Source organism: Zonotrichia albicollis, chromosome 4 (assembly GCF_047830755.1).
Source record: "Zonotrichia albicollis isolate bZonAlb1 chromosome 4, bZonAlb1.hap1, whole genome shotgun sequence".
In the NCBI taxonomy this organism is placed as follows: domain Eukaryota; kingdom Metazoa; phylum Chordata; class Aves; order Passeriformes; family Passerellidae; genus Zonotrichia; species Zonotrichia albicollis.
The window spans coordinates 16,517,505-16,534,229 of record NC_133822.1 but is presented as its reverse complement, the minus strand read 5'-3'; the positions used below and the strand labels follow the sequence as shown (position 1 = coordinate 16,534,229).

The 16,725-nt window shown below is 47.5% G+C and overlaps 1 protein-coding gene across 1 annotated transcript in view; it reads left to right on the top strand.

The window, feature by feature from the left end:
• Positions 1 to 3,529: 3,529 nt before the first annotated feature.
• B4GALNT3 (beta-1,4-N-acetyl-galactosaminyltransferase 3) overlaps positions 3,530 to 16,725 on the top strand; it is a 59,871-nt gene continuing 46,675 nt past the window's right edge. The window contains exon 1 of the mRNA XM_005482846.3: positions 3,530 to 3,802. Within this exon, the coding sequence (XP_005482903.2) occupies positions 3,661 to 3,802 (142 nt within the window). The 5' untranslated portion in view covers positions 3,530 to 3,660. The remainder of the gene's footprint in view (positions 3,803 to 16,725) is intronic.

Here is a 16,725-nt window from a genome sequence, read left to right as displayed (position 1 = left end):
CTGGAGCACTGCAAGAAGCTCATGTGAAAATGTGACTTCTTGTCAGCTGAAAGGGAAGGGAAACCCTTTCTATGTAACTTTATGGGGACAGTGGGGACTTGAGAGCTAAGGAAGGAGTTTTGCAGTGAGAAGATACAATCATGAATGAGGCTTTGCACCCAAACAGCCAAGTGGTAAGAGAGCAATGGGATCCTGATCCTGTCAGTCAAAGTCATGGCTTTGTATGCAGCAAGAGGAAATCACAAACCTCAACCCAGGCCACACCATACAAATCCTGGCAGTGTAACTGTATTGGTAAAATATCAGAATAAAACACATGAGACTCCATTTTCTTCGTGGTGGAAAAAGCCTATTCGTTATTCATGTAACTCATTTTTATACACTTTTACAAACCTTGTGTGGGATTCCTATTGGTTAGGAGCTTTCTTGCCGATTTATTGGTTAGTAAAAGCTATTTTACCTGTCCATCAAACCTCTCTCCTCTTAAATTGTTTACATATTTTCTTCACTGGTTCCCATGGGGTAGATTTAATGTTTATGCAGGTGCTGCTTGTTTTTCACCCAGGAATAGGTTGTTATATTAATGAACTGTTCACACCAGGATTGCTTTCACATGGAAATCTGCAAACTGCTGACTTGACAAGGCTAGCCACTGATAGAGCAGACCTGATGTTATGAAGCCTTTGTTTTATAATTTTTCTTTTTTACTGTAACAGTAAAATATGACCATGGCAGCACAACCCCTTGTATCAGCACCACTTAGCTGAGCAAGGAGGTCCTTGTGCTGATAGGATTTTAATTGTGGGGCTGCACTGATTCCCTAACAGTGATGTTCAACTGCAGCATTGACAGGGATTTTTCTGGGATTGCCCCACTGGTAATGCCTTTTAGAGCCAAATCAAATCCTGTGGCGCCAAAAAGAGAAATAATGGGGAGCTGTGTCTTCAGAAACTGCTTATTCCTTTTAGAAACGCTTCTGCCTTTGAGCCATTTCTATGGAGAATGTTGAGATGAAGTCATTGTGCTTCAGAGCACAGCTGAGGTCAGGAAGAGGAGCATGGAGCCACCAGGGTGGGGAAGTCAAGGGACAGTTGGGTATCTTTGGTGTGGAGCTTGTAATTAGTGTGGAAAATTGCGCAAGAACAAAGAAGGAGCAAGTGGCAGATAATTGAACCTTTGGGGAACCTAGAGAGAAACAATGTTGGCATGGAGCTAAAAGATTTACAGAACAGAGAAACAGTTGTTAGATAATTAGAAGCAAAAACATAACAAGAAGCAGAGATGCTCAGAGATGCATCTAGAGAGGAGTGAGCCAGGAGGAACAGGAGATGTGCATTAAGTGCTGCACTTGTATCAAAGGCTGCTTTTATCATGAGGGAGCATAGCCAAAATAGAAAACAAACAGCAGCTCAAAGAAAGACAAAAAATACTCCTGGCAAAGAGCCAGTTTCTTTGAAGTGGATATTATGGGTAGGCTGGGAGAGATGTGTCCTGAAGCCAGCAGCAATATCCAGTATCCAAGGATGGTCCATCAGCAGCGCCAGCTCCTGTTAGAGTTACCTCCACACACCCTGGGCCCTGCTCCTGTCTCACCACACCTCCAGCTCACCTGCTTTCCTCTCCCTGAAGGGCTGCCCCCAGCACATGGCACACACTGAGGATGAGAGAGGTGGAGGGCTGGGCACTCCTGTCACTTGGGATGCCTGGGAATCCGAGACTCTAAGACTGCTAGCAGACTTGAGATAAAAACAGTTGTGTGAGGTCCTTTTGAACATCACTGCCAGAATCTTATTCCTGAGTATCTGTTCTTTCTGCAATGAATAAGTAGTCCAGAATAAGCTATTGAAGTTTATGACTTCACTTTTTATTACACATTCAGATTAATTTTGTTCCTTAAAACTGTTCTGCTGTAACTGTATTGTAATGGATATGATCATGCCATAGTCATTTCCTTAAGCTGTTTCTCCAGAGACAAGAGCTTTTCTGTATCACAGCACAGTTCCATCAAGACGTTTGTTTCTTTAGAAGTTGACGATACTACTGTTAGCCTTTACTTTCACTTTTCCCTTCCCTCCATTTTTGTACAATGCTCACTAGAGAAAAATGTGATTACTTATTTTAATGTGCAACAGAGTGCAGTTGTTCTTTTTCAAGCATACAGTTGTTCATTTAAGAAATGCAGACAACTTTCTGCTAAGAATACATAATTCAATTCTCATTCTTTAAACAAAGTTAAATTTAGATCTGTATTTATTACACACTTTTCTTAGTATTTTCTGCCTTTTTTGGAACACATATAAAAATTTGGTTTATTTCTCTCATGCTGGATAAACTTCAAACTAACACACCACCAAAGAACTCTAACAGTGTCACGTCCCCATGAGAATCCTGCCTTGTTAAACTGCACAGAGTTTCCCATTTTTAGTTGTGTGTGTACTGGTGTTGTCTGGCTATTGGCAGCTCTTTCTGTTTACACTGGAGGAATTATGCCCCATTATTCAGGCTCGGATGATGGATGTGCATCTGTGGCCTCAGATGGGGTAGGAAGGAGGAACACAAGTGTTGCATCCTCCAAAGCTGCACCATGGATCTCGTCCCAGGGAGGCTGGGGGAGCCCAAGGACAGAGCCACTCACCAGGCTCCCACACCATGGGTTTGTTTCCAGGGGGGTCTCAAGAAAAAAAGAAAGTACTATAATTTCAATAATTTTAAAAACCAACTTCAGCCTGAGAGCTTCTGTTCTTGGTCCCACACAGCACAGGAGCTGCATCTGTGCAGGAGTGGAGCTGTGAAGGAAAACAGTCACCACCAATGACCCAATACCCACATCACAACATTCCCTTTTTGGAAAGAGGTAGCTCTGGACTAGCTGCCCAGTTGGATACATGATGTACGTGCCAGATGTTATCTCCCATTTTCCTTCACCGAGGAGGAATGCAGTTTGCAGCCTCCAAGACAGCTTGGTGATGTGAATGAAACCAACAGCACGGCAAAGACTCTGAGAAGTCACTTCAAAAGTGTGCTTGGGACACATAATGAAGCAGCAATTTCATCCAGGAAAAGTCCTGGTGTTTGTGTAAACCTCTGACATCCTCTCGCTGAGGGAGCTGACGATGTAACGTCGCACCCGCTCAGCCGCTTCAGAAAGCAGGTTTGGAGGCTTCACCAGCCTTCTTCCTCCTCACCGAGCCATGCACGTCCAATTACACACACCTGTTGCACCAGGTGAGAGACACGTTAACTAGATTCAGCTGTGAATCCGTTGCGTGGATTCCGCTGTGTGTAGTACCAGCGTGAATTTGAATCGTCTCCTCTCATTCCACTTCTCTCCCTGCCGAGGAGTTACCGTCCCGATCCTCACCGGCGGGACGCACCAACGCCACCAACGCTCCTGGGGCGCGCAGAGCGGCAGTGAGGGGGGCTCGGAGCTTCCACCGCCACGGAGGCGGCTTGGTGCGGCCAGGGCGGGCGCGGAGCCCCTGGGGCGGAGGCAGGTGCGGGGGGCGGCGGCAGCGCGGGGCCGGGGCTGCCCGCGGGGGCGGCGCTGCGCACCTGGGCCCGCCCCGCGCCGCGCTGGGCGGCAGCGCCGGGGTCGTGCGGCCGGAGCGGAGCCGGAGCCATGGCCCGGGGCGGCGGGGGCCCGGCGCCCTGAGCGGCGCCATGCGGGGCCGGCTGCTGGCGCGGCTGCGGCGCCGGAGGCAGCTGCGGCTGCTGCTGGCCCTGGGCGCGCTCGCCCTCGGGCTCTGGGCCGCCTACCTGGAGCTGGTGGCGGCGGCCGGCGGCGGGGCTGCCCCGGAGCGTAGTGAGTGATCCCCGGCAGCGGGAACGGAGGGGACGGGAGGGAGCGGGAGGGTCCCGTCCTTCGCAGCCCCGGCACCCGCGGACCTCGGGAGCCCCGCGGGGCTCGGAGCGCGGCTTTGGCCCCCGGGAGCGGCCGGGCGCTGGGGCTTCCCTTCCCTGCTTTTGGCCTTGCCTTTTGGCTCTCACCCCCTCTCTCTGCCGGGAGACCTACCCAAAGCTGACCGTGCTGGAGCTGTGGAGCCCGGAGCCGCGGCTTTGAGATGTCTCTCGCTCTTGGTGCGAACCCGTAAGGCAGCAGAGATGCTTTGAAGGCGGCTTTGATGCGAGGAGCAGGAGGGGATGCGCGCCCGGGAGAGGCGCCCTGCCCGCCCGCTAACGGGCTCGCTGCGTGCGAACTTTGCCTGAGCCCTGCTGTGCTCCCCAAAGTGCAACGAGCTGGGCTTTGCTTTCTGAAATAGAGGAAAACTCTGTCAGTGTCGTGTGGTTTTTTGCCCTTCTCTATTTTGAGCTACAGAAAAGTTTCGAATGGCTCATGGTTTGGTAAAAGCCTGTGATGTTGTTGCTATTTATTAAACCATGTTAGTACTCGGTACTAATCTAAATTGAAAGTATGTTTAACTACATGTTAGTGCTTAACTGTTGATACTTTCCAGTATATTGGTGCTTTCATTATGTGTTATAAACCTCCTAATTTATACTCCCACGAGTCAGGCTTGGTTTCTGTCTTAAAGCTTTGGACTGTGGCTGTGCAAGGAGCACCATGAATGCCTACTCCCACAAAGTCCATTACAGGACTTCTGCTTGTATATTTGTTCTGTGTTATGCATGATATTAAGGCTAAAAAGACATATTTATTGTTCCAGCAGAGTACAGGTCTTGATTTTTTTGGCTAGAATAAGTCCTCTAGTAATAATCCTCGTTTTATGCTTGGTGGAATGAGAAGATGAATTGCCCTATGAGTCTGCTTTGCATTACATCTTTCATGCAATCTCACCATGCCTTTCACTGTACATCACTTTGGCAAAACCCCACCAAAAATGCTTAGAGAAGATTTGTACAGGTGGGCAGAGGGCTCGTGTAGGAGCAAGGGAGAAAACAAGAGGGAAGTATTTAAAATAGTGGTTATGAGGAGAGAGGGGCTGAGTCGGGTGTTTGGGGTTGCACAGCTGATGGTCCTTTCACTGCCAGCAGTGCAGAGGGAGAAGGAGGGTGAAGCAGAGACGTGCAGGAGAAAACAACTTTCTTGGTGAATGGATTATTCCTCTTTGCTCTAAGGCAGGGTTATTTTTACATCTCTGTTATAAAAGTCATTCTAAGACTGAAACTGGAAACAGTGAGATGACTGCAGTTACTACCAACCAAAACATAACATGAACAAAATAATTGCATTATATTAAAGTTCAATTATATAAAATTCCAGATTCTCTCAAATCCACCAGAGACATTGCTGCTCATTGCAAACAGGAGGTATTTAAATGCTCCTGGACAGGGTAGGAGGGTAAAATCCTCTGACAGGCAGTTCCTCGTGGCTCAGCATCACAGGGGGCTGTGGTCACACTGGGCACTTCGTGTCATGTTTTCTTGGCCTTGCAGCCAGAATCCTGGAACCTGCTAGCAGGAGGAAGGTTAATCTGTGACCTTCCCCACCCTTCCTCTTGCCCTACTGCCTCTAAAAGCCTGTTTTGTTGTAAAGGAAATCAGAAATCCGAGCAGAAGACAAACAGTATTTGTTTTATTTTGGCTGTTAAAGCTAAGTAATATTTTCTTCTTTGGGGAGAGGGATGGCTGTGTTTGTGACTCCCTGTGGTGACTCCTTCCTCGATCCTGGGAAGCTGAGGAGGGGAGTGACTCTGCAAGCAATTAATAGTTTTTGCCTTGTTTCTGCATTGTTTTCTGTTGCATGTCCCAGGTGGGAGCCCTATTGTAAGTCACTCCTGGGACCAACCAAGAGCTGCCACCCCAACTTAGCTGATGCAACAGTTATTAATGATAAAATACAAAAGCTCTTTATTGAACAATTTTTCTAGACAAAAGGCTAAAAGGCTCTTCCATTGGGGCCAGAAAGGTGAAAAGCCGTTGGGCTTGAAAGATCTGCAGGAGATCACTGTTTCCATCTCCTGTGCCTGTAATGGAGTTTCTTCTTGCCACTCTAAAAGGCATTATAGTACAGCCTGTGTATGGAAAGCCAAGTTTGTTATTCTTTTTCCAGAGAAGTGAGTCTTCCTCTTGCAAAGCTGTAAAGACTCTGAAAATATTGCTCTTTCTCTCAGCCCTGCATGAGATGGAGCACAAGCCCCTGTGATGTCCCCACAGCATCCCTGCTCTCAAGTCTGTCTCAGAGCAAGTCTCCAGGCATGGTGGATCCCCCTGACCTTTGTGCTCCTCTCCTTCTCTTACCCCCCAGGTCAGTGTGTGCTGGAGAGGGCAGATCAACGCCCAGGGATGGGTGTTTGAGTAAGTGATGCTGAAAAATTGGGGCCCTGACTGTCCTCTCTTGAGGTGTGTGCCGCTCTGCTGTGCAGCAAAGTCAAGCAGGTAAAATAGATTGGATAAAAGTGAATGAGGAGTTGAGGAGAATGTCCTGTAATCATCAGCATCCATTGGCATTCATGATGCTTCATCACCATGTGCTGGGAGAGTCTCTGGCCTGAGGAAAGCTTTGCTGTAATGTTCAAGTGAAAGGTTGTGAGGATCAGCCTGAGGTGCAGAACTCATGCCTGGTGTACACCACGGCTTGGCATTTCTGTGTGCCAGAGCTGATTGGGAAAGTTGAGCTTTCAGGGAGGTTGGGATGGGCTGGACAGGCACAGAGGATAGTATGGGCGCTTGTGAGGGATGGCTTTCCTTTGAAGGTGATGCTGAAATGAGTAGTTGGTCAGGTAAAGGAAAATAACTTGGTTTTTTTTCCTTGTGATGTGAGTGTATTAAGGTGATATACTCTTACATATTCTTTTCAGGGAGCCTTGTTGGCAGGCCTGTTTGCTCCTGGGTAGGAGGGTGTTTCTGTTCTTGTGGGGTTTGCCTTCTGATTCTTTTTTTTTTTTTTTAATTGAGCGTGTTTGGCTGGTTTGCTGCTCAATAGGTGTTTATAGGAATCTTAAACATGTTTACAGCTGAGTGAAGAGAAACAAGCAACCTGCTGCGAGCTGGAGATGGGCACACTCTCCTCACGTGGAATGTGGCCTGTTGTCATCCAAAACAAGTTGTAACAGGCAGGACACTGCCTCCCTGCCAGGAAACCCAGAGAGCTGGAGACAGTCTATTTGCTGCTGCTGCTGACAGGCACTAACCTCTCTGGAGTGGGCTCTCCACTAGGAATGTTTTCCTCATCTTTATGAGCTGCTACACAGCACACTTTGCTCCTGCTGGAGATGGGGAAACTTTATTATTTAAAGAGGTGTTGGGGAGGGAGAAAACACAGAGGTCTGGAGAGCAAGTTCTGCATCCTGCCTTTACTGATGTTATTCAGGGCAGGGAGAGGTCTTTGCTCAGGGAAAACCCTCGTCCCAAAACACTGCCACTTCCCAGTGCTGTTTGGATGGAAGAATTGGTGGGTCTGACAACTCCTCCTGCTCCCTCTGTTTTTCTCTTCTGTGCCCAGCAGTGCCTCATCTTACCCTCTGTGCAGCAGGGTATGACTGAGGGAGTGAGGCTGGTGTCAGTGGGCTGTGCTTGCAGAAAAATCTTGTGTCAGCATAGTGAAAACCCAGCCCCATCCCTGTAGAAACTTGGAGGTGAGGTCATTCCCAGCCATTGCTATGCAGAATGTGTTTTTTCTGCTGCAAAGACCATGGTATTTCAGGAGTCTATAAATCATTTGTACTGATTGCTTTTATTGCAGGTTGTGCTCAGTGTCACACTGAGCCGAGCACAGGGAAGGTGTTCAGGATCAGGTTGGAATCCTGGGAGGTGCAGCTTGTAGGAACAAGGGGTTGGGGGCCCCTTTCTTAACCTGCCCTTCCCAGCTGCTTTGACTTACTCCCATTCCTCCACATTTGATTGTTGTGAGTAAATAGCACTGGGAGTGTGTTATCTTCCTATCTTGGATTGTGGTGGTGGTTAGTGTCTGGTTTAGGGTTTCAGACTGCTGCTTTGCTAGCTCAGGAGTGCACATTCCCACTCTCTGAAGTGGAAAATAGGAGGGTTCAGAAGATAGCAATAGAGAAGTCCTTATGGCAAGACTTCCAACATCCCAGTATGTAGATCTTCACTATCCCTTTGCTTTCCCAGAACATTGGCTTCTTATTCCTTCGCCATGATGAGTTCTGACCTTCAGGCATCCAGGCCACTGCAGAGCAGTGCAAGTTGCCTGAGTATTGATGTGAACGGGCAGGTGAATGTGTTTGTGTGAGAAAAGTGTCTGCCAAAAGGTGAAGTTCAACATTGAATGTAATGTATCACCTTCCTCCTGTTCCCTGCGTGCACACACCCCCTGAGGAGCACACCTACACCTGCAGGTTCATTCCCATGCTCATGGCTGGCTCCTGCAATCCCTCACACGCCATCTCTCCTGCCTGGGCACGCATGGTATCGCTCTCCTGCTGAGCTCATTGCCCCCAGGATTCCTCACTGCACGTGGGGAGAAATGGGGCCAAGCGGTGTCTGAAGGGTGTATTTTCTCTCCGTGCAAGCTGTTTGCCCAGGTATCCCCCTCAAATTAGACTCTGCTGAAGGGAATGTCTGTACCATGGAGCCTGGATGTGGTGTTTGTGTGCTTAGAAGGACATTGCTGAGGCAGCACCATTGCCAAAGCACATTGTGGGCCTGTAGCTGTGGAGGGAGGGGTGTCTGAAGTATTTACTCTCTGTGCAAGCTGTTAACCCAGGTATCCCTCTCAAAGCAGCCCCTCCTGAGGGGAGTGTCTGTGCATGAGGCCTCCATGTGGTGTTTGTGTGCTTAGGAGGACACTGCTGAGGCAACGCCATTCCCAAAGCACATTGTGGGCCTGTATCTGTGGGGAGAGGGATGTCTGAAGTGTGTATTTCCTCTCTGTGCAAGTTAACCCAGCTATCCCCCTCAAAGCTCCCCCTCCTGAAGGGAGTGTCTGTGCCATGGAGCCTGGATGTGGTGTTTGTGTGCTTAGTAGGACACTGGTGAGGCCTTTGCTCACAGAGCAGCACCATTCCCAAAGCACACTGTGGGCCTGTAGCTATGGGGAAAGGGATGTGCCCTGTAGGTAATGCAAGAGTGCTGCCAGGGGTTCAGGGTGACCAGAGGTGCTGGGACATCCTGCTCTGTGTGTGTAAAGGGAGCCAGCATCCCCAGCCCCTGGTCACAGCCCAGACTGCTCCCACAGGCTCCAGGGAGAACCCAGGATATCACCATTAGGTTGGATGTGACATACACACATGATCAGGGTGTAAGAAGAAAAACGTTTTTTATTCTGCGTGTTCTCCAGCTTATATACTCTTAACAGTGTGATCTTCACTGGTGCAAAGCAATTAACATCAATATAATTGGCAAAAGTTTTACAGAAATTTAATAAGGCACTTACACACATCTACTTATGCACATAGCCTAGCTTACAAAAATTTTCATGTGTCTTTTCTAATCTGTTTCCATGCTGATGGCCTTGTCTTCTTCCTTGCTATGGATACCCTTGAAAATCATCAATTGTTATTTCTTCTATTAACTCAGCTTTGCTTGCAAGCCAGCTGTCAAACCCCTCCATACCAGGGTTACAGGGAGCAATGTGGATCACCCTGGAGCTTGGTTGGGAGGTTCATTGGTGCAGCAGCTGGGGAAGCCCAGATCTCAGGTGGCTGTGCCATGCTTGTCCTGGGCCAGAACACCCCTGCCCTGCTGCTGGGGTAGGTGCTGCAGGTAGGGTGTGAACCTGGTGCTTTTTCACCACTTGACTTCCAGTCAGGTGGGTGTTTGTTTCCTTGGAACTTGGCCTGCAGTTTGTCTGGCCTCAGCAGATTCCCAAATAATTTGCCAAGATTACATACCACCTTTAATAAATAAACTCTTGTGTCATCTCTTCATGTACTCATGTTAACTGTGACAGATTTATGTAGTGGTGTGCCAGAACAGCATGTTTTACTGCACACACCTTCCTGTCATGAGTGGGACTGGATTAGAATGGCTTGGAGCTCACAGGGGTGCCCTCCTGTGCATCTCCCAGGGGCAGGGCAGAGGAATGATGGCAGAGGAGTGATGCTGTCCTCTGGAGATGTTTGTGTGTGCTGCAGTAACAGAGAGGCTCTGCCTTCTCCCACCTGCAGGTCCAGGCAGATGTGAGGGAAGATGGACATCATCTTTCACCTGCTGGTTTGAAATTACTGACACCTGCAGGATGGAGAAAGGCAGGTTGCTGTCCTGAGGACAGAGACTGTCTTGTAGGTTCTGGCACTAGGGAATGGAGTAATTATGGGGTTGTTCCTCCTAGCCTCAGGAATTTATATATTTTGTTCAGTTTCCCTTTCCTATTTGTTCTTGCTCTGCACTGATATTGCCTCTTACAGTCACTTCCCAATTTCGCTGTTTTTTTTTTTTGACTCGCAGTAATAGCTGAGAAAAACTTTCCAGAAAAGGAAATAAGCTGGCTGATTTACATATGGTGTGAGATTTCAGAAAGAGCCATGTGCCTTGGGTGGAAACAGTTGTGAATCTGGGCCTTGGAGACTCACCCTTTTCATGATGTTAGAAATTCATAGCCTGTGTGTGTCATGAGCCAAGCCAGAGCTCACTGGGATCTTGACCAGAGCTGCTCTGTGTTTCTGTTTTCCTGAGAAGACTTTCCCATGCCAAAGTGCAAAGGCCTTTGATCTTCCTGATCTGGAGGGAGTTCCTGATGCTTTGAGATGCTTTGATGGTCTGGGATTGTGCTGACATTAAGTTCTCCTAAGACATCACAGGAAAATAATTTGTGTTGCCATAATAAATAATTTAAATCAGCTACACAGAATAATAATATTCAAGCAGTCGGTCTTTAGGATGTTGAATCATTTCAGACAATCCAAAGATTTTGGGTGGACTTAAGTCCTCTTGAAGCATCAGTGCCCCTCAAAAGATCACTAATTCTGATTTTTTAATTTCCTAAGGCTTAGTTATTTCAGCATTCTCTATTTCCCATTTGAGTTGTCCTGGGGGCTTTTTGAGGGGGAAAAGAGGTCAATGTGGGTTTTTTTTCTCCAACTTCTCAAAGAAGGGGATTAAGCTGTCACAGATTACTTTACAGTGTAGGTCTGATACCCTTATGTGGCAAAATTGTCCCGTCTGGGGCTATTTTTCCTTTTCCATGTCACTGTTTTCCGTCAGAGATACAAATGGCAATTCTCAGGCCCTTGCATCATCTATGGGACCTTCCCTTCTTACTCCAGTGACCTCGGTGTTAATTTCTGACACTTCAAATATTCTTTGTTTGTTTTTATCAGTTGGAAATTGACAGCCAGTGCTAGTCAGTAATGTAAAAACACTGAATACAGATCAAAGGCTTGACTATAACAGGCATGTGTTACCTTTTTGACTGTCTTTTCCTCATGTGTTCTGAGTTGTGAGCATTAGGAACTAGTAGCCTTACATGGCAGCCTGTGTTTCACTGAAATATGTAAATTCACACTCACTAAATAGTTCATTGTCACATACTATTGCATTCCATTCACCAGTAAAAGTATTTTATCTCTGTCATCACCTGTGATGGCCACAGAATTGCCTAGTAGAGCTCTCTTGGAGTGGGGATAATCTACATTTATATGTATTTTTTCCTGCCATTCTTAGTAAATCTTTTTACCTCTCCTTGAAGAGGGCTGTTTATTTATTTCCATGTCATTAATGTGGGCTTGGCCCATACATTTGGTGTTGGCAACTCCCAACATCTTTCTCTGAGCTGCCACTCATTTCAGCCTAGTTGAGATGTCTGCAGCCCTTCTTGTAAATACTTCACTTCCTAAATTAGTTTTATTTATATTTCATAATGCAATTTTCTGTAAAATTGCAGGAGTCATGTCTGGGTGCTATTAACCCCACCTGAGCTGCAAAACAAAATTTATAATGGGCTGAGAAGATCCTGTCCAGACCACCCTGTACTAACAGCCTCCACTACCTGCTGCAGCAGCTCACTCTGCGGTAGCTGCCACAGTCCATGTTTTGTTGTAAGCAGCCCAGTTGGGAGTGTTTTGTTTGTTTTTCATCAAAAATGCAAAATAAACAATCTGCCAAACCCAAGTTTTTCCATTGAACCTGACTGAACTATAATTTCCAGTGGTGTATCTTGGTAATAATTGTCTGCTTTACACGAGGAGTAAATAGCAATTGCAAAATGAGGCTTCTCCCATGCCTTGAAAACATCAATGCCTGCTTGTGTCAGAGTGAATTCTGTGACCAACAGTTCTGCCCCACAGCCTGCACTCTCACAGCAATGGGAGGGAGTAGTTAGCTGCATCTACTTGGAAATTCAAAGTAACATCCAAGCCAAGTAGTTAGAACTTAATAATGCCTTTGTTCTTTTCCCAGCTCGTGTGTTGCTTCTATTTCTTGAAAGGCAGTGAGAAGGTTTGTTTTTAAATCTAGAGTAGAGCAAGGGTGAACCTGGAACATCTGTGGGACTCTTGTTGTGCCAGAGGGAGGCTGAGTCTCATCTCCTTTGGAGCACCTCTGCTGAGTGTGGGGAGCTGAACGTTTGCAGGGAGCTGCATCAGTGGGGGGGGTCAAAAGGACCACATTCCCCCTCCCTGTTCCCCAGAATATTGTAAGCACCATCTCATCCAGGAAATCCCAGGCATGGCCTGAGGAGGAGGCTGGAGCCTAAAGCACCTGAGGGGAGGTGGAGGGCAGCCCAGGGAGCAGCAGAAAGGTGTGAACCCCAGGAAAGGGGCAGGATGTGCAGGTGGGATCACCAGGAAAGGGGCAGGATGGGCAGGTGGGATCCTCAGGAAAGGGGCAGGATTTGCAGGTGGGATCCTCAGGAAAGGGGCAGGATTTGCAGGTGGGATCCCCAGGAAAGGGGCAGGATGTGCAGGTGGGATCCCCAGGAAAGGGGCTCTTCACCCCTGCCCAGCCTCTTCCTTCTCTGAGTGGATCATCTTTCGTGGCACAGGTATCCCAGCTTCCCAAACAGCCATCCTTGGCCATATAATTGCCTCATGCTGTGAACCCTTGCTGCCTTCTGTTCTGGGCCCCATAACCACAGGGACTGGCTGCAGACCCACAGCTCCCTCAGCTTCCAGGGTGTTCAAAACAGATGTGTCCCACAGCAGCAAGCTTGTGCCCACTTTTTTTGTGGGAAGGCAGATATGGACACAAAGGAAAGATGAGAGATGCCATCAGCCACGTGCTAGCAATGTAAATACCTACATGGAACTAAATTCATTTGGATTCTAGAAAGACTTTCAGCACTAAACACAGCCTGAATGATGGTTCTGGAAAAAGGTTTTGCCAAGTCTGTGCTTGGTTTGTCTCCACATGCTGGCTGGACCAGCAGCTGTAAGCACCTGAACCCCCAGAAGTGGTTTGGTGTGGACCATCATTCTCCTCTCCCCTCTCAGGCAGGGACAAAACCCTCTTTATTCAGGTGTTTAATTAATCAGGATCTAAGCAGTCCTGGGTTTGTGGGATGGGGAGCACAGCAGAGCTTGTTTCATCACCTTTTTTTGCCCATGTGCCTTGACTGCTCTGTCACCAATTCCCAGGGCTATTCCTGATCCTGCTCTTTTTCAGCTGCTTCCTCAGCCAGGAAGAACTTTGTAAGTTGCATGAGTTGAAGGCCAGTTGTACTGCTCTGTGTTTTGCTATGTTGGGAGCTTATTTATACTTGAGAAGATCTAATTCTGTCTCTGCTGTTTTGGTTCCTTTTTCTTCAGGGAATTGCACACACTTTGTGGTACCAGCGTTTGACAGAGTTTAACCTTGGTAACGGGTGTTTTCCTTTTCCATGGAATTACTGGCTGATGATCTGTATTTACTTGCTCACATTGCTCACCTGCTCCAGTAGTGGAGCTAAGATTGTCAGCATTGAGCCTGAATTTAATTTGCTTTTTCTGCCAGTGCCTTTCATCCATTGGCAGCTTCTCTCTTGCTGGCATGGCATAATAAATACCTCCACCTTTCTTGTTCCTTTCCCTTCTCCCTGATCCCTCATCTTCATCCCTGCTGCTGTTCTGAAGTGCTGATATTGCTACTACATCTCTGCACTTGTGATTCCTCCCAACATACCACCCTTCCTTGCAGGTCTCTGAAGGCTTTTCCAGGCACATTTGGGGGTAGGGAAGAGGGTCCTTGGTGTGTTCTGGGGGGGCAGGGGAAGGTGCACTCCCTCTTTGAACTCCTGCTGTAGCCTGCCTCAGTCTGGCCAGTATTATTTCAGTTTGTCTGAACTGTCTGATCGCTGTCTGCATTCCATCAGCCCCAGCCATGTGGCCGATTTCCTTTGCTTTGCAAATTGTAATTGCTCTGCCAATTAACTCTGGGTCTTCCAGTACACTTTCTTAAGTGCTTTTTCCCAAAACTCCATGCTTCCCAAAAGGCATGACTAGTTGGGTTTTTTTTTTCCTGTTTGTTTTTGTTTTTTCTTTTTTTGTTCTTGCTTTTAGGCTTTTTTTTTCAGTTTTGTTGTTTTGCTTTTGGTGGGGTTTTTTGTTGGTTTTTTGTCTATTTTTTAAATATTCTTTTAAGTTTTGTTTTCACCTTGTTCCATAACTCTTCACTTGAATTTGGTACACAACACAGATCAAGGAGGGAAAGAAGCATTTTAGCAAGTTTGGCAGCTCATGCAGAAGTAGAGGAAGAAAGAAAACTGGAAGGTAAAACCAGCAGAAGAGGAAGCATTTGCAAGTACAGATGACAGGAATTATTTAACAAAAGTAAGGGGTGGCCAAAAATGGGACATAGTAAGATGAGTGTCAGAGCAGAGTGATCACAAAATGCCAGTGGCCCCTAAAATATTGTAATGTTTATGGAACTGAAGGCTACATTAGAAGGAAATACTTGGGGTTTCAGTGGAGCAGAGATCAAAAAGAGAGATGTAGAAAGAAGAGGGCGCAGAATAAACCACTATTTTAGGTTTAAAAGGGGTGGAGAAAAATACAGGGATAAAACTTACAGAAGCTTGTAGAAATCATAAGCTACTCTACCAGGATGGTTAAGAATGTATTTGGTGTCATGAGGGTGTTTGGTGCCTTGAAAATCAGTAGCATTGATGGCTTTTTGCTGTGGTTGATGTCTGTGTAGGGCATTGTGCTCAGTGCTGCAGATGCTGGTCTTGACTGGCAGAGTGTGATTACCTGGTTTTTCCTGGGTGTCATACAAATGCTCAGCACTTTGTCAGCTTTTTCTGCAGAAAAAGATTTGCTAATATAGTCAGGAATTTTTTTATGTATCCCTCCTTATCTGCAAAGGATGTAAAGTCCCTTTTCCTCAAAGTACAGTGAAAGTTGAATAAGAGATGCTTGGTTTGCACACAGTCCTATGGTTCATGCAGGTAGCATTTAATCCAGAAACTCTGAATTTACAAAGGTTCATGCTATCTCTGTTCCTTTCATAATCCTCAGGGCCCCTTTCCTGTCTTGCCATGCCTTTTGGGGCTTTTCCTGTTACATAGAGGGATAGATGTTGTTTGCTGGAACCAGTGCAAGTTTACATCTGGGCGTGGGGAAATTCTCCCTGCTCATCTCCCACCCAAGCACTGATTCACACAGCAGGGACTGCAGCATTGCAGACTCAGCAGGGAAGGCATCCCATCCCTGCTAGGGATTCTGTGGCAGGCAGCATGCTGGAGAAGGGACTATTATGGGAAGGAGCCAGACCAGGCTCTCCTATGAGCAGTGTTGATGCTTGTTCAGCGTGGCATGCTGGCATCCAAGGTGTGCCACCTCCAGGGCTGTCCCATAGTGTGTAAAACTCGTGGCATCCTGTTGCAGGTTTGCAGCATCAGTTATTCCTCTGGGCAGAACAAGAGTCCCCTGGGAGCTGCAGTTTGTCCTTGCTCCATCTCTCAGCCATGGGGAGGGATTTGCCTCAGCCCACAGCAGTGTGGCACACCCTGCCCTCACCTCGGTGCTGCCCAGCTCTCCACAGCTCAGCTGCTGCTGCCTGGGTGGAGAGCCAGAGGCTAAAATTAGCAGGGAGCTCTTCTCTTGCCAAGTGCTGTGTCTGACCCAGCTGGGCCTGGCAGGGTAGAGAGGAAAACACTCTTAAATCTCTCCACACAGAGCACTGTGCCTTCTGGGAGGGCTCCCTGCAAGGGATGCCTTGCCCTGGGTGTGCTGGAGCAGTTGGGAGTGCAGGGTAATGCCAGGACAGTCCTGGGACATGGTAGGAAATCCTGATTCTCAGAACTCTGTTTCCTTCTTGTTCTCCTTTTGAATGTCATATAAACAACTGGGGAGGCCAGCTCTTGCTCCTGGGCACTTTCAGGGCTTCAGGCGTATCCTCGCTTGTGGAAAGGTTTTCTGGGCAAATGAGGGGTTTGGCTGCCCTAAGAAAATTAGTGTCTATTCACCACTGCCAGCCTGCCAGAACAAGCTGCTAGAGATTTCACTGCCCACCCTAAATGAGAGCTTGTTTGTTCTCTATTACAGGGTGGCCTGGTGGTTGCAGCACATATTTGGGTGAACAGGGAGCTAGGCCAGCTTTATCTCTGATGCTGAGCAGCCAAGGCTTTGGAGCAAGCTGCTTTGACCTCCCATGCCTCAATTAGGCTCTATGTCAAAGGTGTCAGTGGCAATTGTTATTATTCTTTTAAAATACTTAATGTTTATGAATGAAAAAGCATTCACTGGGCTCCAAATGCGTTCACTGCCAGGGGAGAGCCTCTTGTTTCATTATTTTGCAGGGCCCAGCCTGCCCTGCTGGTTTGGCTTCCCCAGGCATGCTGCCACCCTGCCTTTTGTGAACCAACTCTGCCATTGTGTGTAAAGCAGGGGCAGGAACTTGTCTGGGCCCCCAGAATACAGATCTCATCTCTGACCTTTCCCATTCATTGCA